This window comes from Lichenostomus cassidix, chromosome 1 (genome assembly GCF_008360975.1).
Source record: "Lichenostomus cassidix isolate B80296 chromosome 1, HeHo_3.0, whole genome shotgun sequence".
Taxonomy (NCBI): domain Eukaryota; kingdom Metazoa; phylum Chordata; class Aves; order Passeriformes; family Meliphagidae; genus Lichenostomus; species Lichenostomus cassidix.
The window spans coordinates 37,408,399-37,432,603 of record NC_139479.1 but is presented as its reverse complement, the minus strand read 5'-3'; the positions used below and the strand labels follow the sequence as shown (position 1 = coordinate 37,432,603).

At 38.9% G+C, this 24,205-nt stretch overlaps 1 protein-coding gene across 3 annotated transcripts in view; it reads right to left on the bottom strand.

The window, feature by feature from the left end:
- The window catches only part of FGF14 (fibroblast growth factor 14), a 384,458-nt gene that overhangs the window by 212,354 nt on the left and 147,899 nt on the right, over positions 1-24,205 (bottom strand). The window contains exon 1 of one of the 3 annotated variants that reach the window (XM_085057046.1): positions 12,172-12,512. The exons of the other annotated variants lie outside the window; for them this stretch is intronic. Coding sequence (XP_084913172.1) covers positions 12,172-12,247 — 76 coding nt within the window. The 5' untranslated portion in view covers positions 12,248-12,512. Of the gene's footprint in view, positions 1-12,171; positions 12,513-24,205 lie in introns of those variants that run through there. 3 annotated transcript variants of the gene reach the window in all.

The window sequence follows — 24,205 nt, the reverse complement described above, 5'->3', positions numbered from 1 at the left end:
AACTATTCCTGCAGTAGCACCCCCTGACAGGAACACACAGGTGGTAAAGATTTTTCAGATGATTTTCTATGGAACAGATTCTCCATTCTGTTTCTTGCATCTATCAGCTCTCTGGCTGGGATGAAATGTTGACAGGTATCTGTAGACAAAGTATTTCAAAGTTACAGAGTCTCTTCCTTGGTTGTTACCTGTCCATGATTGGACAGGTAGTGGAAGAGGAATCCTTAAAAGCTCCAAGTATTAAGCTAGAAAAAGATGAACTAAAATACTTGTAATTAATTCTATACAGACTGAAGAAAAGCTCCAATGATAGTATACTACCATGAAAAATGAAGCTTTTCCGTTTGTGTTAGAGTATATCAAAGAAGTGAAACTGTGGGACACTCCGGTCACTTCAGATATTGCACATGGCTGGTCATTTTCACAGCTTTTACAAATAATTCTTTTGACATCCAGTAGAGCTAGCTTGTTAGGAGTACTCCTAACGTGTTAGGAGTACTCCTAACAAGAATGAAAATAAGAAAAAAAAAAGAAGCCAACAAAATCCCAGCAACTTTTCAAATGTAAATTTAACCTGAGAGTGATCTTGCAAAATGGTTGGTAATTTCAGAGTTTCCTACCAAGAGCCAAACAGAAATAAAACTATATTGGGAATAGAAGCACTGATGCAATGGGCAAGCAAGGAGAGTTCTCAAACTTTTAAAAAAATTACTTTGTACACACATAAATACATTTCATCTGTGTAAGAATTTGAGCAAAGTAACTGAATGCATAAAAAATTATAACTTTTTTGAAATTAGCACTGTTCATTCGCCTTAAAGGCTTGGTTACTGAAAAATAGATTTTTTAAAAGAAAGGAGAAAAAAAATTCCAAATTATTTATATTAGAAAAATGATAGAACATGATGGTTCATTAATTCAAACAAATTAAATTCCTTAATGTAAGGTCATCAATATATCAGACAGATCTTACAAATTTAGCAAGCTAACTTATGTCTACTTTTGATCCACTATATGCATTTAGTTAATTTTTTCTTGCCACAGCCTCATCTTGCAAAGATTTATAGCTCTTTAATTTTTACGCTGCAATGTACTCCCAGATCTCAGTGGAAATATTCATGTCATTAAATGTAGAGAATACACATACATCTTTTGCAAGAGTAGGGCCCAATTCTCAGACCAAGCTCCAAATTCAAGTAATAAGTCAATATTTAAGCAGAGGAAAAGATGTCTGCCAATTGCCTATATCATTCATTCAGTTACAAGAATGTATGCTAAGAAGACAAGAAGGAAAAACCCATCCCCATTAGCAGAGCATGTAGGCAAACCATTCAAGGGAAGATGTATTCTGAGTAAAGATTGACAAGTTTCAAGGCTGTGGAAAAATTGAAAATGAATATGTAAAAGAATGTCTGCCTATTTTAAGGTAATTCATACTTTCACCTCAACATCTGAAAATACAGACTTTGATCTGTTACTATTTTTTGTCTTTTTGTAGTTATAGGCACATTTTTAATTTAATGGAAATGCAATCCAAAGTTAAAAGCAAATGTTATGGTAAAAGCAGGCAAATGAGAAGGCCTACATCTTGGAGAAGCAAAATTCTGAGCTAGGACTACAGAAAAAGGCTTTTATTGTTCTTCTATGCCTAAATTCACTTCAATGGGCTTCAGTAAGTTAGAAGTTAGGCAGGATTGCAGTTCTTGATTCAGACACTTGGCTTGGGGTTCCTGTAGTCCCTTTGTAATCTTTCAAGATCTAGTCAGTGTCTACAATGGTGAGAGAAGGAGAGTCATCTCACCAGGACCAGCCATCAGTTCTGGCCATCTGAACAGCAACTTCTGTTCCACCAGGAACATTTATTTCTTCTCCACTGACTCTAAGAGGTGCCCAGGCACATGTTCCCGTTGGTATCTCCTTGAATGTCTCAGTTCAGACCTGAACCACACCCCTCATTAGTGTCAGTATTTCAATCTTCCTTGCTATACCCAGAGAGAAAAAATAAACCACTCTCAGAGAAAGTTCATCCCCTCCAAAATAGGTATAGAAGAAATAGGAGATACTGTCTTCCAGGAGTGCCTGCCCTGCTCCCAGCACCACAAGGCAAAGTTTATCGGCTTACTTTGGAACAGATATACTGAAGGAGACTCACCACACTTTAAAAACAGATGGTGCTATCACTTAAACTTCAGATCAGTGAAATAAATCCCACTACCGGGACTCCCTGGTCCTCAGTATGTTTACTCATCTGAAGTGTTATTTCACTCAAACCAGGATTCAGGCAACACCACAGGAGCATGACAGAATTGGCAAGGTGAGCAGTGGACATGCAAGCTTGGCTTATGTTGGTGCCCATCAAGAGCCCATTTGTTCTTAGGAAAACCCCCACTTTTGCCCAAGCCCCATCTCTGAACATGACAGTTTAGTAACTTTATTATAAAAGGGATGAGTTTCCTTTCCATTTTCTGAAACTTTTGTTTCACCCTCATTGCTATTAACTCTTGTTAATATTTGACTTCAGCAAAACAGAGCTAATTTCTTTTTATTACTATTTAATTTTGTACATGCTTTCTCCCCTCAGTTTCACTGTACTGCAGGGTTCCCCATCCTGCTCTGAGTCTGTAACTAACACCTATTTCAACAAATCTGGATGCCCATCATTCCACATTCTTTTATGGGCTTTGATAATAGCCATTAAGCTACGTTTCCTCTCACTGATTACAGCTGCCCTATTTTCCCTACCTCACTAGATGTACTATCCATATAATTGTCATCACAAATGGGCATTATTCCACCTTATGTAAAGTCTCCTTCACCATACTCTACCATTTCATTGGTTTTACAGCTTCACAGATATGCCTGGGATTTTTTTATGCCTCAAATCCCAAAGTAGTGCTTCCGATTATGTACTAAGAAACTGGAATGAATACTGGATGCAACCTCCAAGCCACAAAACTAATAGACTCTGAGGATCAAATTCCTCCAGAACAGAAATAAAAAAACAGATGGAAACCAATGGTTTTGCGGCTTAGGCATGGAGGCGTGCTGTAGACAGAAGGGGGTGATCTGTTTTCTCTGTCTACAACTAACATTGTTATTAAATCATAGAATCGTAGAATCATAGAATAGCTTGGGTTGGAAGGAACCTCAAAGATCATTTGTTGCCATGAGCAAGGGCACCTTTCACTAGACCAGGTTGCTCAAAGACCCATCCAACCCAGGTGCAATACCTTGCACTTGGTCTTGTTAAACCTCATGAGATTCCCTTGGGCCTGCTTCTGAGGCCTGTCCAGGGCCCTCTGGTTGGTTTTCTGTCCTTCAGGTATGTCAGCAGCACCATTTGGTGAAATCTGCATATTTGCTCAGGGTGCACTTAATCCCTTTGTCTATGTCATTAATGAAGATATGAAATAACACTGGTGCTAATTCAGACACCACTGATGCGCATTGGTACTCTGAGCCATAGACAACCACCCTCTGGATACAACTGTCCAATCAATTCCTTTTTCACCCAATAGTCCACCCACAGAATTAATCTCTCCCCAGTTTAGAAAAGGGTGTTGTGGGGGACAGTGTCAAAGGCTTTACAGAACTTCAGACAAATTACTTTTGTTCCCTTATTGCTTGATGTAGTCACTCCATCATAGAAGGCCACTGGGTTGGTCAGGCAGGGCTTACCCTTGGAGAAGGTGTGCTGGCTGTCTCCAATCACCTCCCTGTCCTCCATGTGCCTTAACACAGTTTGTAGGAGGATCTGCTCCATGATCTTCCCAGGCACAGAGGAGAGGCTGACAGATTGGTTGTTCCCTGGGTCGTCCTTTCTACCATTTTTAAATATGGGTATAAAGTTTCACTTTTTTCAATCACCTTGGACTTTACCTGACTGGGTGAGTTACATCAATCTCTACTTAATAATAATTTCTTTTTGCCAGCTTTAGTATAATTGTTGTGATAGAATTGCTTTGTTAGAGTGCTCTATACTTCAATATACTATATGCTACTAGTAGTTTCAGCTTTTATACTGAGTAGTAAATCATTCTGATTGAGATCTTTTGTCTAATAATTTGTCATAATAAATAGTTCATTTTATGTAAGTATATCTGATATACCATCTTTAATCCTGCAGGACAAGGTTACTTAAACCAATGACAGTCTGGGGCTGATTGGACCCAGGCTCCTCTCTCAGGAGTTTAGAATGCTAAAGCCTCCTTTCTGCACTGGGTGTTTCAACAACAGGGCTTCTCTAACTAACTTTGTCTGAAGCTCCCATTCCTACCTGTGACAAAGACCAGGAAGACTTTTCCATGCCTTGTCAGTGGATTTTCAGGAAGAAGGTTCACCACATATTGGAATGATGAAGTACCATTTCCAATTATTGAAATCTGAGCAGACAAAAGTGCAAGGAGACACTGCTGCACTGTGACTCAATCTGTGCTGAACATCACATCTCGTCATCTGTCTTCATCTCCACATCTGCACTTAAAAAGAGGGACTTCATAATGAACTATGAACAAAAAAAAGAGGGCACACATCATCAAACAGGATGAGTTTGGACAGATCCTGCACTTAAACCAGCGTAGACCTTTATGGCATGTCACGTAAACCATAACAAGCCCTCTTCAAAAAGTAAAATGTTTCAATGCAAGCAGGATCTGAACATCATCTGCAGCCAGCAGTGACAGAGGCATATGTCAACAGTCCAAAAACCTTCTGGTAAGGATTTGAATTTGTAGTATGACTTAAGAGAGAGGCTGAAACAAAGGAAATGTTTCTGATGTTCCAAAGTTAGAAAGAAGTTTTCAAGTCTTTCAAAGTCTTTACAGTTTATTATCACTCACTGATTAATAAACTACCAGTTATACAAATGATCAACCAGTGAAGTAGGTAACTTGGAATATATTCAGTAAAGATTAAATTACACCTATCCTCCGTACACAATTTCTGAAGTTTAAGTTAGAGGTAAAATCCTGGGTCCACTGAATTCACAGGAATTTTATAACTGATCCCTGTAGTGCAACATTTCACCAGCTATTCTGTTTGTGCAGACAGGTATTGAATTCTTGACTTTGAACTTAGTTTTCTCCACATTAGCTCAAGTGTGTTTCAAATGCACATAAAAAACCTGAAAAGCAGGAATATCCACTATGTTCACTGAAGGCATCCACAACGAAGTCAATTACAGCAGTGCAAGTGTATAATTTTCAGAAATATTGGTAATTATATCCGTTTTCAATTCTGAACAAACAAAAAATGCATACTACTGGTAGAGCTAAAGCACATCCCTGTCTCCTGAAAACTGCTTCCAAGCATGGAAATTACAATTTTTTGTTATCATTCTTATAATTTCACAAGTGTAATACCTCTACAAATGCCACAGTCAAAGGTAGAAAATCCATGTTCCAATAATGCAAACAGCAGATTCTGCCATTTGAACTCTCATATACAACAAGATTTTATTTATAGGAAAAGGACAGACTGATGTTATGGATATACACATAGGCAATTTGTGGTGGTTTAAGAGTTCAAGTAGATATAATGTCAACAGAAGTTGAATATTAATATAGCTTTTTATTGCATTTTCCATTAATAATTATAATAAACTTACATGAACTGTAAAAAATCATCTTCGTGACTTTCACCTGGCAAGTTAGTGCTGCTGAGTTGGCAGGCAGTAATTTGTTAATCCAAAGTGGTCAAATTATTGTGATTCATGTGACTGTACTCTTTTCACTTAAACACTGTTGAATACCAATTACTTCACACCTGATACTTAAGTTTAGACTTGGGACAATCCATCTCTCCCACATGGAACAAATGTGGCTCAAAATGCCTGGATAATTTAATGGGTTTTCTGATTCCTGCATCTCTCATTTGGGGCAAATCACCATTTCATGTAATTTTTATGAAGCACTGTTTGCAAATGTAAGGTGCTTTGAAACTGACAGTGATAAGTGCCTCTAGCATGCTGAAATTACAGATTAGACAAAGATCTTTCAGAAGTCTTCATAAATGTACTCTTCCTTATCTCAGCTTGGATGAAAGTGGCAACTACCTGGACAAACAGGATGCTTGTTGGGTGCTTTTTTCTATATCCTTGAAAAATCACTGTCAGTGCAAGGATTGCCTCCTTTACATGGATGAAGATCACTACATTTAGCAAATTACAAAAATTTAGAATAGTAAAAGCAGAGCTGAATTCAGGACTCCAAGTCTTACATGCTTTAGGGAGACTTTCAACAGATTGAGAGGAACTGACTATATCAATATGCAAAATAGCTAGTTTGGGCTACAAATGCTCCTATTTTATAACAATATTTCCTCTCAGCGACTTTGCAGCAAAGCAACAGTTCTAACTTTTTAGCCTATGTTTCCCTTTCTGGCAGCCATGCAAATATGAATATTGCCTGAGTTACACCAAAAGAGCAGTGCTGGCTCAGAAAACACCCAGGGCTCCCCATACACCCACCTCTCCTTGCCCAGCCTGCTACTCAGGGAAAGAAAGAAAGAAAGGGTCGGGGAGGGTCGGAGAGGGTCGGAGAGGGTCGGAGAGGAGAGGAGAGGAGAGGACAGGACAGGACAGGACAGGAGAGGACAGGACAGGACAGGACAGGACAGGAGAGGACAGGACAGGACAGGACAGGACAGGACAGGAGGCATCCTCCATGCACCCCAAGGTGCTGCCTGGGTGTAACTGGGAGGCACTCCTGGGAGCTCAGAGCTCCCAGAGCTCTGATGTACCGCAGTACAAACAACAGATGTCCCATAACTCCTGATGAGCACATGCATCTAAATACTTAATCTCTGTAAAACTCCACGTACTGCTGAGGGCATAGGTTCAGAAGTGACAAGGTTACAGAACTGAGCCCTAAGGACAGCTCAGTGCTGTTCTCATTATTGCTGTCTGTATTGCAGCAGCGATATTGACAGTGATCAGATCAGATCCCTTGCACTGCACTGCATGTGGATACACAAGATGGCAGTTTTCCACCCAGGAAGGTTTTGTGTTCTAAATTTAAATGAGATCTCATTTATAAATAGCAACAGAACAATGTCGTTAAATAGTCTCCTTTGCTAGCGTCATGATGATTCCAAATTGCATCAATGGAAGCAGAGAAAATTAACAGCTTTGCCTTAATCCTTTGTATGTTATGTTGGGGGACTTGTCAATATGACTCCATTCACAGCACTTCTATTCCTGTAATTTGAAGTAAAAAACCCTCACAAAATAGAATATCTCCAAAGACAAACTATCTAAACCAGAAATGGCAAAAGAATTAAGGTAAAAAGTTCAAAGCTGGTGGTCCTGCCCATGGCAACTGCTGAGATTGGCTGTGCTTCTTGAAAAAAAAAAAAAAAAAGGCCCCAGAAAACCAAGAATCACACAAGGCTAAAGCAAGAATTAAGTTTCTTATTTTGTAGTGGAAGTCCCCCACAGTTAAATATCAATTCCTTTTTTTTAACAGTTGGATACAGCATGCTATACCACTTGGTTTCAGTGTGCTGCTCACCAGAAAGTGTTGTCTCCATTATATTGCTGAAGCTTATGAAGGCATAGTTAAATGCCATGTAAATAACAAACCACAGCGCATTTTACCAGATGGCTGCTCAAAGGCTCATTGTAGGCATCCAGGATAGCTACAAAGATAGCATTCAGAATGGCAGGAGTTACTGAGCACACCTCTAAGAGTATCAGCAACAGTGATGCAGGAAAACAACTAAAAAGGTAATTGGTCTGATGTATTACTGTACTACCCTATCTTCACACGACTCTTATACCAGCAGTTTTTCCAGGAATCAGTCCAATTCAGTTTTGCTGGACAGAGTTAGAGTGGCTTTAGGCAGAGTAACACAGCAATGAATCAAATTTTCTACCAACTCCCATTATAGATTTCTCCCTGTCTGAAACCAGGAAGAAATATATCTTCAAAAATAACTGCAGAGATACCTTCACCTTGATCATAAATTAAGAAAGAGGAGCAAAATGCTTACCAAGGCCAAAAAAACCTGGAAAAAAGTTACTTTCATTATCAGAGTTGTGACACATAGTAGAGATTTGTGGAGATAAAACATTTCCTTGCAAAGCAACTACATGCATATACTCCAATAGCCTGACTGCTTGGATGCAGAGGTGGATACTGCTGCAGTTTCTGTGGGGCAGAGCTGCACTATATAAAAAAAACTATTGAATAAAGCACAATCCAATCCAATATGCCACGCAGGTTGTAAGCTGCCACAGGCTCATGCTTGCTGGGAAGGCTAAAGCACCAACACAGGATCAGCTTGTTGCCCATGCAGGAGGCTGCTGGCCTCATTGCCAACAGCATTTCAAAAGGCACCTCGGAAAGACTGATTTGTATTCTTCTTCCCATGCTCTTTTCTTTTATTTTTCTTAATTCTTTTTCTTAGTTTACTAAATTCTTTTTTCTTAATTTAGTTTACTACAAATAGTATGTGTCTGGATATGAAAGAAGAATATATAATAATTTATTTCAACTCCTCTACTGGTAGAAATTCTTATTTCTAAAGCATGCCAGTGAAAACAAGGTAAATAGGAGAGAGTCAAGAAAAAATATCATACATGAAGCTTTGTAAGGGGATTTTTGACTTGAAATCAAAGCCAAAGAAAAAAATATGATGGAAGATGCAAAGTTGTGATAACCTCACATTCAAAGGAAGAGGACTTCTGGTAATGGAGAACAGGAGTGAAACTCAAAAAAGGGGGGTTTAATATTGTCATCCATACCACTGAATTTGTTAGGGTTAACAAAATTATATAAATGTGAATATGAAATAAGTAGACCTTAGAGTGGAGAAGAAAGATGGGAGGAGAGAGTCAGGCTAATTAAATGAGGCAAACTTTAATAAAAGGGAAACACTGTGGGTGGGGGTTCAGAGAAATTAATTCTAGAATTTGGGTGAATGAAGTGTGTTACTTGAAGCAGGTGACCTTTTCAGGGGTCTGGTGGGGGTGCCATCCACCTGCCCAGCCTAAAGCAACATCACAGCTACACGCTCAGTTACAACTATACACATTCTGAACATAGACTTTGAGGTTTTAGGGGTTTTGGGGTTTTTTGATGTTAAGTCTTAAGCACTGTGGAACAAACATTCCTTCCCAAAAATATTAAGCTGCCCTTTCTTTTCTTCAGTTTCTTGTTTAGGGCTCCCATTTGCCTGGAGCCATGTTACACATCACTGTCTAGAGAACATGTAGAACGGGGACAATAGCTCGGTCCCTTGAAATAGAATGAAATAAAATTAAATAGTTACTGCAGTTTGGGAGGATTGTGCATGGTATGAGAGAATACCAAGGGCTTGGACAGAAAACGAACACTGTCAGAGTTTCTAGCTGTAATCAGGATCTATTTTTACATCTCCAAAAAAGTACACTCAAGTATTATTTTCAAGTTCTCTTTTGTTTTTTAAGGTAAGCCCCCAGGAATTTGGGGGTATCACATAAAACCCCTGATGGACCAATAACCTTTGCAATCGATGCAGCGAAATATTGAAGCTCTTTGCCAATGCAAAAGAAGAAGTAAAAAAAAAAATGAAATCTAACAAAATCAAAACAGAGAAAGTGTGGGGTTTAAGGTTATTAAAAAGAAATAAAATCAAATGAGCTGTTAGAAGAGTTCAAATTACAGTGCTCCTATTAAGCCAATGATGGTAGCATACTCAGTGAAGTGAAGCGCACAGTGCATTTAATGGATGTACAGCAGAATATTTTATAAAGTGCTAGCATATATTCTTGCTGTAGGAGAACATTCTCACTGTAAAACAAAACAAAATAAAAATTTTAAGGGGTCAGAATCATTGTCTACCACAACCAGGAAACACATACACTTATTTTCCATAAGGAAATGTAGGCTTTTTATGGTTCCACGATGTAAATACTATCTGAAATTCACACACTTCTGATAATGACTGCCTGCATTCTGCCTTTTTTACATTTTTTTTTGTTTGGTTGGGTTTTTTTTAAAGGAATAATCTGGCAAATTTTAATAGCAAGTCTCCGTTTTCAGGACAAAGTCCCTGCTGGCACCCTTTGAATCATTTGTTTTTTAGGCAGATGCATAATGAAAGGATACCTTTTGTTCTCAGAATGTTATCCAGAATTAAACAGGACTACAAGTGCAAACTAATCCAGGCTTCACTTCTCAGTGTCAATACTCATTTGTGTATCATGTTTAAAATGCATGGGTTGGAGAGAGAGTGAAACAGATTTCAGACATGTTTCTAGATACGTGTGATTATGCATAGGATAAAACCCCCCAAAATTCAAAGCCACCTATAAATAAAATCCATGAATGCAAACCATGCAACCCACATGTGAATCTCTTCCCACAAAAGACAGAGAAGAAATAAAAAAAGTAATATGAACTCTCCTAGTTCTTGTGACATCTTTGTGCCTATTCACAAGGCTCCTTTTAGCTTTGTAACATTAACGTCCATAAGGAAGCCTCAGAAGGAAAAGACGTTCTGTCTTGAGCAGCAGGGATAGAAAGGAAAGCACGGGGAATTCACAAGGGATGAACTACATTATCCTTTTCTATCTCTAGTCTTTCCCTTTTCTCTCAAAAAGGAAAGAGATTCCAGGTGAACTTGCCAAAAATGCAAGGGAGATCAGAGGCTATTTGCTGATCATTCAGGTTAACAGCTTCTCCATCGGCAGTATTACATCATTCCTGATCCTAAGAATTTTAAATGTCCAACTTCAAGGATTAGCCAGTATTAAACAGTTAAGGAGTAAACCATACTAGTTTCCATATGTGCTATTTTTAGTTACCACTTTCATTAACACAATTTTCCCTTTTCTAATATTTTTTAACAAATCTGTAGCTGGTTAAGATGACCACATTATGTGATTTGTAGCAATTTCCCTATTACTTTGGAATTCCCAAATCAAATTGTGTTAACTGGTGAATTTTAACCACCATAAATCAGAAAGCTCTAGTACTCAGGCATGCATTGCAGTTTCTTCCACCCACAAATACCAGTAAGACTCCTGGGGGTCCTACAAACCAAACTTATGAGAAATAATTTCTGGTGAGTTATGCTAAATATTTCAGTTGCAAGTGGGAAAAGGGTGTGGAATAGCCTTGGGCTTCCACAATTGCACATTTGTCAACAGTAGGAAAAAAGGAGAGAGAGAGAAAATCTGTTTGGCTGACCAAAACATGTGTAAAACACAAAGCAAATTCAGTGTATACTACTTCTCAAAATTGGAGGCAAGAGAAGAGAAAACACTGTCTTAACGATTTTAGGTCTATTAGGAACAGCTGAAAACCAGCACATTGCAGAGGATATTTGCTAAGACTAAGCCAAAGATGATTGTGATGGCAAGTAATAAAAAACTGAAACTGATTCCATACATGGGAAATTATGTTCAATCCACTAATTCCATAGGTTTGCTCAATCTTGATAAAACTGAACGGGAAAGTGCACACAAGATAAAAAACATGCTGAAATTTACTTTTGTGTAGCCAAATGCTCATGAGCAGGCCCCCTGTAGTGCTGGTTTTAGGACTAACAATCAATACACAGTCGCTCTCCAGATTCATTAAAGTACAAACTCACAGCAAAACTTGAAGTAAACCATATTTTTTGCTTCTTATTTCGGAGCAATTTTACTTGTAGTTTCCATCCCTAGATTTTCCTTGCCAAAGAAAGAATTAATGAAACTTCATAATAATTTCTTGACAGATTTGTTAATATTCAGAAGCTTTAAATAAGGAATACAATTATAGTTCTCATGATGCAGCTAAAAGAGCCCACAAACCAGTTCAATTCCATTTAATTTTTACTGCAAGTAGACAAAGTCCAGCACAGGAAATCCTGGTTACTGTTGATGACCACAACTATTTCCGCTGCACAATGCAGTGACTATTGACTTTTAGGATCTCAAAGAATTAGTGGAACTAAATTCTTTGAGATATGAGTAGGTTGGAAAGTTGCTGCAAAACTAAGGCCACCTCACAAAACAACGTTTCACTTACACATAATATAGTTGAGTACACATAACTATATGAAAAGCAAATTGTGCCAAAATACCAACTTGATCAGACTACGTAAAAGATGTTTTCATGTGAAACAGCAAAATATAAAGAGCAACGTGAAGATAAAATAGTACATGGGCACCACAATGAGCACCATACAGAAGAGTTCACCTACCATGTGAGATTCCAGTAGAGAATTGTTTCTTCTTTAATCGTCTCCTCCCTGAGGTTTTGTGCATATTGAAACACATGAAGGTAACCCCCCAAAATGCCTAGCACAACAGAAATGCTAGCAATTATATTTTTCTTTCAGTTTTGTTTAGTAAAAGAAGTAAAAAAAATCAGTCCTGTTCTTTTTCATCCACTCTGCACCTACTGAGTCCTGCAAACACCAAAAGGCATCTTTTTTTATATAACAGGTTGGTAGAGAATGCAGAGAATTCAACCACCAAGGCTATAAGAACAAGAATGTGGGAGCCTGAATGGAGCAGAAATAGAAATTGTATCACTGTCACACACAGTGAGCAAGAACACTCAAATACCAAGCTGGCAAAAAGGTCATAACCCATGTCATGTATGCCAAAGCAGGACGGTGAAGTACTTTTCAAATCCAGCAGTGAGAATAGCCATGGCCTTTGAAGGAGAGAGACTACCATGGCTTGTATGGTAGAAGAACAGTCAGTACATTTGTATCCTCACCCCTAGACATAAGAGGCTTTTAAATAAACCTGTGTAAGTTTTTGAGAGTCTGGGGAAGAGCCGATAGTTTATGGGCAAGAAGGAGTTAACAGGGAGGGTAGCCTGGGCTGGAGGAATGTTGGGCAGCTAGTGAGAGCACTGTGTAGATAAGAGCAGGGCATTTAGGGGAGGAAAAAAAATGCTGTGGGGATCACGCTGGGGAGTACAAGGCCAGGGAATGTACCTTTGCTCCAGAAGGGCTAAAACTTGCTGCTGCTAGGAGAGGATGGCGAGGGTGGGAGGAAAGACCAAAGAAAAAAGCTTCAGATATCACACAATGTGAGGGGAAAAAAAGAAAACTGAGTTGGCTAAGGTAACTGTTACAACGGGTGCTGGAGAAAACAGAGGGGATAGGAGAGGTGAAGGTGAGGATCACAACTCTTACATGAAGGTAACTGAGAGGCTTAAACAGAAATGACAAGTAAAATGGGTAGAGCAGTGCAAATCAAAGGAAAGCTAGCAAAGCAGGGTCCTGATGACTGGCACAGAGGGGGTTGGAATGATCCCAGTCCACCTGGTTCCGGTCCTTGTGAAAATAAATAAACCTCAGTTGACCAATACAGATCAAAACCACCTGCCTGAAACAGCCTGGGCAGCCACAAAATTGTTCATGCACAACCCACAGGAAACACCAGCCACGGGGAATGAACTGTGCATACAGCCAGAGCTCAGATGTGTTAAAGCAGCTGGAAATGATGTCTGTAGGGCTTTGTTTGAAAGAACAAAAACCATATGGCTCCAGAGTCACATGTTAAAAGCAGCTATTGCCTGTGGTATTTAGATGGGTGCCAGAGGGAGGTGCAGTCCAGTTATGGTGAGCTAACATTCAGAACTAGTGCTGGAGAATTCACTCATCCATTGCACACAATTATGGATCCTCTGGATGCTGCTAACATAGAGTCTAGATTCAGACGACCTGGGTGGCAGGGCAGGGAATACTCTTCAGGAAGGAGAAGAGCACAAGGAACCTAATAAAAAGGAGAAGGCAAATATGTACAAAAGTAAAAGATATAAGCAGTTTTAATGCTTGCTAATACAGGCCCTGAAGATAAACAAGCAAGGCTCCTGGAAAGTAAAGACAAGATGGACCCCAGCACTTCTGTGTACAGGGCTTGATTGCAGGATGGCAGAGAGATTTTTTTGTATTTTTATTTTTCCAAGAAGGCTGCATGAATCACAAAGATGGCATTGGAATTAGAATAACTGAGTTTCAAATTAAAAATTGAATGCCCAGGAGAAGATACAGCCAAACAGAATAAGAAGCCACTAACCACATTCACACATTGGTTGGCAAAACTGTATTCTGGAAATCAAAGAGAAGATCTCAAGAGTCAAGCCTTGAAACTAAGAGTGGGTGATCTCCAGCAATATGAAAGCAACAATTGCAACTCCACTATCTGAGGAATATTTAGATTTTAAGGCTGGGCAGGACCACTTGCTCAACCCTTCAGGAGACAGTAGATTGAGGCATAATTAGCCAGGAGGTGCTTATTGCACCAATCCTACTGCAGATGGAATGAGTGATACTTCCTTGTTATGAGGGTTTTTGTCTTGAAACACACTGGGTGCCTGAGAGACACAACATACCTTGGCAAGTCTTTGGGGATGGGTGATGGAATTTTCAGCAAGACAGGAGTAAAATAACAGTTTAAGGAATGATTTCTGCTTAAAAAATGGTCTCATTCTGGATCCCACTAATACTTGTTTGGGCAGGGCTAATCCAGCAACAGAAAGCCCTGTGGTAGTCTTGGTTACACAGTGGTGAGTGGCAGTAAAAGCCCCACTTGAAACACCCCAGGGATGAGTGGCAAGAGAAGTTTGTACATGTGTGCTCAAGATAAGTTACTACGGGGGATTTATGTTAGGATCCAAAACCTCAGAAACCACATGAATGTCCAAGTGAGGCTGAGAAAGGGTTGTGACCCACTATTATTAGCCCAGTGGTTCTGGAGTACTAGTTCAATGACCCAGCTTATATAATTAACCAGTGTATCAAAGAGTGATGAAAGGATCTGGAGTCTGCTTTTCAGCACAGTAAACACTGTCATTCCACAACAGCACCTTGTGCTGTTAGACTGCCAAAACCCCTGGCCACAGAAGTACAGGGACAAAAACAGTTTCCAGTCATGGACCTAGAACTTTATTTTTTTTTAACTTGGTCTGTTCTTGGGGGTGGTTTGTCTTTTTCCTTTTCCCTCAAAAGGAGGGCTGCTATTAGCCTGTTTCTGTATTTTAATGGAAGAAATATGACTTCATGTGAATTCCTTGAGTTTCACAATGGTACTCCAGTCTGCCAAGCACACATTACCTGAATGTGTGAAAAATTAATCCATGGGTGAAGGAAAAGCAAAAGATCGTAAATGCTGCAGTAAATGTCCATTGGTTTTGTTTAAAAACTTTACATTTTTGTAACTAAGGATGTTGATACTTCATTCATATACAAAAAATTATGTGTTAAGCTAGTAAGGAACAAGAAAGAGAGCATTCAGCGCTGGCTATAACTCCTGTGACTGCTAAAGGAGTTCAGTATATGATTTAAATAAGGAATAAAAATCCTAAACAAAATTTGAAATCTACCAAGAGCTGAAATATCTCTCAAAATTACTCTTCTGTGTTAAGGAGCTGAAAGTTTATACAGAAAATTTTATACAGTAAATTGTTTAAAACTCTTTTTTACAAAGTACATACATCAGGAAAAAAAAAATCAGTTTTTCCGTATCTTTTTTCAGTATAATAAACATAAGCCTTGGATGAATTTTTATCACTAGATGTTGATACCAGCAACTGTGTGAGGGAGTCAGTTATTGAAATAACAATTTGGGTTTTTGTAAAGCAGTTGGCACTGCAGTTACCTGAATGGCTGCTTGATAGGAGCTGCTTACAACCTACCCTGGTTTCTGCTTTTCCAGAGTTGATTCCTGTGGGGTTACAACCCAAACCTCATCTCAATGGTAAAATTAGACTGGAATATTTTAAGAATTGAAATGCTAGCGTAACCAAACAGCTTAAAAAATCAGTAATAGCACCTGTATTTTAGCATTTGCAGTTAATAAGAGATTTTAAAATAGCCCAGAACAAAAGCTAGCCTAAAAGAAGCAAGCTAGTAGTAATATTAGAGTGCAGTTGAACTGAAATTGCTGGTTCATCTTTCTCCAAGGCTCTGTAAATTGCTGGACCACACAAGGGACAAGGACTGCAGTGAAAACTTGAGCCTGCCTGTGTAAAGATGATCCTGTGTTGAGCAAACAGTAACCAAGAATCTGTCAGCTGCGGTTTCTCTCTCAGGCTGACCCCACCCATCATTTACTGCTTCTTCACTGATGTTTTTGACACTCGCTTCTTTAAGAGAGCGATAACAGAGCCAGGAATGCATGGTTGCAGTGAGATGGCATTACAACATCCCTGTGGCTGCACCGTGGAAGACATCTGCCCCATGTGGGCTGGGGAAAAGAGGAGACACAAGTGTTCATGCTGTGGGTCAGGGCATTTGCAGGCAGCTGGACCCTGGGCTGCAAGCAGAGCATTTTCCCTCAGCACAGCAGGTCCTCATGGGCTGTGGGCAATTTTCTGAAGCCACCTGTGATGCCCTGGGCTTGCCTCACTGCCCCTGTTTGGGGGACACAGTGAAACAGGAGGCTGACAGACAGCTGGCCAAAAAGCTGCTACTTCACTTTTTCAAAAATCCACATATATATTTAGGGTAAACTTTAATGACCAATGCTTCCCCTTCTGCCATTTTTCTTCCTCTGCTAAGCTGAAGGACAAGGGTGTCTCTGCTAAGAGAAGGCAGCTGGGCATGGCTGGGGAAGAGAGAAGTCAATCTCTGCACTTCCCTGCATCAGCAGGTAAGAGAGCCTTCAAACATCAGTATTCTCATCAATCATGACAGCCTCTTTGAAAGGCTGGAATAGCCTCAGCAGCTTCCTGCAAAGGGAGGATTCTTTCCTATTCATCCAAAACTTTACAGTACCATGCTTTGTAAAAGCAGAAAATAGTTTTCAGTTACAAAATAATTTTCTTTCTGTGGTTTTCCACATACAGACAAAGGAAAATTATTAACATAGACCCATTATTCTCAAAATTATGCAAGAAAAAACATCTGACAATGTAAAGGCCGCTGGTGATTTCAACAGTTGATCTGTGATCATGTGCTGAATGTTGGTCTGTGTTTCTTCACCCCTCATATAATTTTAATAACAATGACACAACCACTGCACTTTAATGCTATCTTGGTGACGAATGAAATGAAAAGAAATCCCAGCAAAACTTGCATCTTCTATTCTAGGGACAACTTGTTTCTTCACTGGTTTTAAAACTCAAATTTTAAATGCATTAAGTTTAATCTAATCTGTTAAACAATACTTCCAAGAGCAAAGTTTGTATTGGAAAAGAAAGTGGCCTGATCTCTTCCAAATACATTAAACACAAATAATTCTGGAAGATTATAGCAAGCAGGAGCCTAAATAATCTTTCTGCTCAATAAATACCCTTGAAGACTACCATACAGAAATTTTCAAACAGTTCCATCCCATACAAATTATTGCTTTACCATACTGAAAGAGAAAAAATGGTTTCAATGAACCTTCATTAAAATTTTAATTGCATAAAATACATTTGATATTCATTAATTTTCTCTGTGAACTGTTATTCATTTTTATTCTTTAATTATATTTATTTTTTATCACTCCATATGTTTTCCTGATTAGTTCATCTTGGGGTTTTTATAGGCTTCACCACAGAACCATTTCTGGTCCTCCTAATGACTGTGAATCCCATTCTCACATGCACCACCAACTAGTGGTGTAAGGGCAGCTTGGGTCTAGATATCTTTATTCACAGAGTAGAAAGCATTTGATAAACTCAAGATACTCCCACTTTGTCTCTGATCTTGATCCTTCACACTGTGTCTGTACACAGTGCAGGCTTTTATGTCAGACAATGATAAAGATTTTCAATAGGCTCCCGTTTTAATAGAAGTTCAAGTCCTACATCATCAGCAGAAGTATAAAATCCAGTGCAATGTTATGGTAAGATCTATTATTTAACCTTAGGACTCATATACTGCACCACTTGAGCTTTACCATTGCAATCTATAAGGTAATAATAACAATTTCAGGGAAATTGCAGCCTTGCAAAGCTCTGCTACATACACAGTCTTCTTCACTGTAACACAAGATTTAAAAGGCAATATGTAGAACTGAAACATTTTAAAACCTGATGAGGATGTTTGAAGCAACAGAGCACTTTACAATAGTTAATGGTAGCAGATGGATGACAAAAATGAGTCATGATAATACTATTTTTCTGTAGAGGTGTGGGCAAAATAATGTTAAGTTTTTTTTTCTTAATGTTCAAACAGATATTTTTTTCCCAATGTCTTCTGTAACCCAGATCTCTTCCCAGTACAAATTTCCTTTGCTCTTGCTGCTCTCTGCACAGAAGGGAATATGCTGCTCCCTTACTCACAGTCTGCTCGCCAATAAGCAGTTTGGGTTTCTCATGGGGTTTCAGGTCCCCACATGCACACAGGTTGCCCAGCACAGGAGCAACAGCTCATGGTGTTGACCTGAACCATGTGCAGTGCTTTTGTGTCCTTTCCCACTCTCACAGCCTGAATATTTAAGAGGAAAAAGGAAAACACTGTTCTGGTCTGCCCAGGAGCCAAGGAACAGCTGCCTAGCGGCATCACAAGCTGCCTCACCAGCATCTCCCTCACGTTTTCTTGCAGATCCTTTATCTTATCAAAGGTCTGCTTTCCTTGCTCTGTAATATACTCTGTGTGTTAATACCCACAAGCCACCCTAAGATCAGCAATGAAAAGAAACAATTAATTAAGGAAGAAATGGCTGATCCAAATTGTCACACTCTCTTCAAGGACAGCGGGTTTTGTACCTTATTGTTTGGGTGTTTTTTGGTTTGCGTTGTTTTGCCTATGGGAGCAATGCCCATATTTTGTATTTCTCATGTCTGGTGTGAAGTAGCAGTAACTTGATATGAAGGGCATCGTGAAATATTCTGCCTTTGTGAATATGAATGTAGGAATCTGCAGAAACTGTGAATGAACATTTACAACAAACTGTGAGCCTCCTACTGATGCACTCAAATACAAAACAGGAGGCGAGAGAGAGAAGGAAAAAAGATGAATTTGTTTTCCTAGCAAACAGCTGTCTCCTTTAACAGAAGAAACTAAAAAGAAAACAGTGTGTGAAGAGGCCAAAAGCTGCATTAATTACAGTATTTTTAGATGCTACAAGCACAATTTTGATAAACAATCTAAACTGTGAAAAAATGTACTGTCAGTGCAATTAAGTCTTTTTCATGGTGCAGCATCATCAATGCATGTGCCTGCTGAGAATATATTGTGGGCTGTGCAATGCAGCTTCCCTTTGATTAATGATTCAAGGCAATCAGTAGGGACCACACTAACTCCTGGGGGATGCCACAGCAAGCAAGCACAATGTCATCATTTAATTTCTTCTCTTGACCTACATTACAGAGTGAAGACTCAGTCACTATTAATGGCCAGATTCCAGACGTGGTTATAGAAAAGCAACTCCCACAGGGTTAAAACTAACACGTACACAGCCTAGGAGAAAAATTTGTATTGGAGAGATTAATTCTGGGATGTTTGGAGGGATGCTATTTATTTGTTTATTTAGATTGAGTGCAGGATATGGGAAGGTGACAGACTAATCCTTATGCTAGCTTTAATGGCCAGGCTGCTGCAAGTCACTCATACCATAAAAAGCAATCCCTCTAGCTGGGAAAAAGCTAGATCTTGGTTTCTAGCTATTTACTATTTCTTTTCAGCCAAAGAATGGCATTAGAGCTGGTGTTCTATGAGGATGGACCTAAAAATCAGCCTGGAAATGTTTTTGCTTGAGGCACCCAGTAGTGACATCAGTCTGTCAGCTGCATTGCTTTCCTTCAGTGACACGAAGTCCTCCATTTCATGCCAATGGGCAGTGACCATATTATCTCAGGAAGAATTCAGAGCTCAGTGAGGTAACGCAGCAGATTTGGTTTTGTAGCCTTCAGCACTTAGAAAACACTAAGTTTAAAATGCTATAGCACCTCTTCCAAATATAATTTTCTACTGTTTGGGAAGCAAAACTCTCCTCTGCTTCCTGAACCAGCTCTCTGTACAGTATCTATTCTTGCTCAAGGACTCAGTTATTGTCTTCAAGTACATCATTGTTTCAAGCAAGGATAAGTGAAAGGCCAGCATTAGCAACGCTGCCAACAGCAGTGCTCCTCTGACACGCTGAAATTTTCTACAGTGAGGGTAAAGCTCATCTGCACTAGAGGCATCATTTTCTCCAGGGCTAAGTGTTTGGAATGCATTTCCTGAATAACCAAAGGGCATCTCTATGTGCTATTTTCAGCTTTGACTTCATTTATAAATGCAAAGCATCTCTTCTATTTTCATTTTTCCCATAAGGAAAAGATGCAAGAATAGATATGATGGATGCTAGTCACAATATCTTCTGAACTCCAGAAAGCTGCCCAGACACTTCAGAATGAAAATTTACATGATGTGAAATGGAACAAAGAATATTAATACTTTGATACATGAGATTGCAGATAAGAATAATTCTGGCTGTGGTGGGAGTTGTCAGTTTAAGCAGCTTCACTGGGTTTTTAAACAGGAACACACCTACCAGTGGAAGCTTAATATTTTTGCTAAATAAAAATACTTTTAAACTTTCTACCTTTCTATTCTTTAAAGGTAGTAATTTAAATCCCTATGATGTTGTTTTTGAAATGTAGTCCACAGAGTCATGTACACTGAAAACTGACTTCAAATCTGTGAATTGCCACCCATTAAGTACTTCCTCTGAGTATGGTCATAAAAAAAGTTCCAGAACAAAACAGCACATTCTGTTCTTAGGAAACCCACAAGGAGCTACTTCTAGTCTAGCATAAAACAATTCAGGCAGTAATACTACTACTCTATGAAATGTCTACTAAATTTGAAATTGACCAAAACTTGCAAAGACATGGATTTCTTGGAACATTAACCAAAAAATTGTACTTTCAGCTTTCAGTGCATGAGAAAGTTGATTTTAAATTTGCTAAGTCACAGCAGCTGCTGAAACATCTTTTATGTACTTATAGGCTGTTCATCAGCTGTCATGCGCTGCCAGAGCTTTCCTCACCTTCAAACCAGAGATGGTTTACTGCCTGCACCTTTCCAAATGGAATGGCACATAAAGCACTGTCTCACAGAAACAGTCTTGAATTAATCACTTAATTATTAAGCTTTATATGTTACACAAACCCAGTTATTTCTATTGCTGAATCCATATAACTGGTATGTACCCCTTAAATTACTAATGTATCTCTTCTGAGCTACTTAAGGGGAATTAAGTTATTTTAAAAAGCATCAAACATAAAAATCAAATTTTAATCCTATTTTTCTCATCCTCATGTATGTATCTCTCTTTATTTAAAGAAGCATTCCATTCTCCCTGAAAAGAGTAAAACTTTAAGCCCTCAAAATCTGCATTTCAAAATCCTTCAGGTACCTGGAACTATTCTTCCAAGCTGAAGCAGTACTGGTGCAAGACAGAGAGTTAAGGAGTAAAGTTACTTTATTGCAGACAATATCTATTCCAAGGATTCTACTTATTCATTAACTATTTCATATAAAAATAGGTCCTTAGACCAAGCACAAGAACCAAAGTATCCCATTTCTGTTGCCCTTGCCTTGTGAGTTCTACCAGCAAAGGACCTCTGTCATCAACAATTAAAAGATTTAATTGGACCACCTTCAGCAGGAGGAAGGAAAGCAAACCACTCAGTATACATCACAGAACTCTATTCCCTGAAGACATTCTTTAGGCACCTAAATCCCTCATTAGCGAGACCTCAAATGTATATTTTGTAATTAGAAAAATAACTGAAAAGCAGCCAATCTATATTCAAGAATAAATTGGCTAGTCTTATTTTAAAGAATGTAGGATTAAATGTTCTTTAGAAGAGCTCCTCTTCGTTCTCTGACTCTAGAGAAAATCTAGGCATATTCCTGGAGCAAGGACTGCTTTCCCTGAACTCTGTTGCTGCTGCCTTCCTGTCTCGTGTTCTCATGTCTACACTCATCCTCTCAACAGTCTCTCCATTGGAGAAGCAAAATTTGATAAAAATCAAAACTGACAAACTATCTACCTGATCAAGTTGTTCGATGTCCTTAGAGACCAGAATTCAAGGCATAAATAGGGAGAATATTAGTGACCACCCAGACAGGACAGCAGCATTAACTGCTATCCCACGAGAGACTGGAGTCAGAAAAGGCAGGAAACAGGAGAATAGTAATTACCCTTATGAATATTCACACTGGCATGTGACACAGAGATGACATTTTTATGAGGCCATGGATAAGTACATCCTGAAGCAGCTGTGAAGGCAGCCCACAAACTGGGACACTTTGTGGCAACACAGATTCTTTCCCCTGGGAACTTTTCTCTTCCTCTTTCTATGTTTTATAAATAAAGTTTTTGTGTTATTGAAACAGCCTTTTGGATACAGGTGGTTCAAGCCTGGGCCAATCACCCTGTGGGGGAGGTTTGAATTGGTCCAATCCAAATGGTCCACTGATGTCTATATAAATTGCTAAAATAAATATTAAAAGCAGAACCTTTTGATCATCCAAAGCCTCTTGACTCTTCACTCCTCTAGCGGTCCAACAGCGACAACACTTCTCTTAACCTTGTCCTCACTGTCACACATGACTTGGCTCAAAACTGTGTATGTGAATCAAGATAAACTCTGTCCTTACAGGAGCAACAAAAGCCAAAGAGATACACCACACTTTTGCTCTATTTCAGGAGGTAGAGCCACACAAAGACAAACAAACTTGTTTAAAATGAGCAGCTAAGAGAATTAAAACCTGACAGTCAGTGTGGAGACTGTTGAAAGAGCAACACTGATAAATGCATACTACAGGGGGTTTTTTTAAAGTATTTTTAGAAAGGGTGGAAAAGTCATGAGGACTGAACAGCAGGTTAGGGAGGTTATTAGAAGCAAGAAGGCATCCCTCAGAAGGCTGAAGATGTGTCAAACCTAAAAAAATTAAATTATCATGAACTCTGGCAGATTAAATGTAAAAGCATAACCAAGAGGGCCCAAAATAGGGTTTGAAGAGCAACTGTCAAAGGGAATTAAACTAAATATAAAATGTCTTCAAACACATCAGTATCAAGAAATTTGGCAAAGTCTGTAAGGCCAACAGTGGATCAAAGCACTCAAGAGCAATCTGAGAAAGGACAGAATTGCAGAGTAAAGTAAATTCTTTGTGTTAGTGTTCACTGTAAGAAAAATCAGGCAGATTTCCATGCTGAAATTCTAATTTTGGGTGGACTCTGTGAAGAATACTGACTTCTGTATCATATCTTACAGTTACTTTAAAGCAGCAGGCAGCAAACTGCAAAAACCCTCTAGCATACAGTAAGCAGTTCTAAGAGAAATCAGGGATGAAATCAGTTTTTACCAGTGGTAGTGGGTAACCTTTCCATACAAAGCTGTCAAAATACTTGAAGAGGGTAAATTCAAGTTGAGTTTTTCAAAGCTGGTTAGATGTTAAGTATATTTGCATGTCCAAAGAAAAACAACAGAGGTGTTAAGTAGATTTGCATCTACCAAAGAAAAACAGAGTTGGTGAACAGTCTGGAGTACAAGTCTTATGAGCTCATAATTCTCTGCAACTATGTGACAGGAGATTGTAGCAAAGCGGGGGTCCGTCCCTTCTCCAGGTAACAAGTGACAGTACAAAAGGAAATGGCCTCAAGTGGGGCCAGGGGAGGTTTTAATTGGATATTAGAAAAAAATCTCTTCATCAAAGAGTCGTTGAGCACTGGAACAGGCTGCCCAGGGAAGTGGTGGAGTCACCATCCCTGGATGTATTTAAACGATGTGAAGATGTTGTACCTGGGGACATGGTTGAGTGGTGGATTTGGAAGGATTAACTTTATGATTGGACTCAATGATCCATTTAGAATCATTGATAAATTCCATTTAGGTATTTTCCAACATAAATGGTTCTTTGATTGTATATAAGGAAAATTCATAAAGGTTGATGAAAGAACCCTTATATTTTAAAAAATACAGATATAGTTTTATCTTCATCAATAAGAATATGACTAATCTACTTGTCAATACTTGAAATTATCGTTTAGGCTGTGGTGTAAGAATTTCAGCCCCCACGTCACTCACACCACACTAATTTTGGATTTTTAATTCAATGGAAGATTGAATGTAACAGTTTACAATAAAAAACATGTTATCAATCAAAACAAAATAAAAATAATGTAATAAATATCCCAAAAAAATCTGCCTGAACACAGGTTGCTCACAGTCCTTGAGGTGATTTTAATGTCTTCCTTTTCATGTGTTGAAGGGTCTGCCTCTAAACTTCTTGTTCCTTTCATTGGTGCAGGTTTACCTAAATGAGCTGATCTCTGAAGAAAATTTAC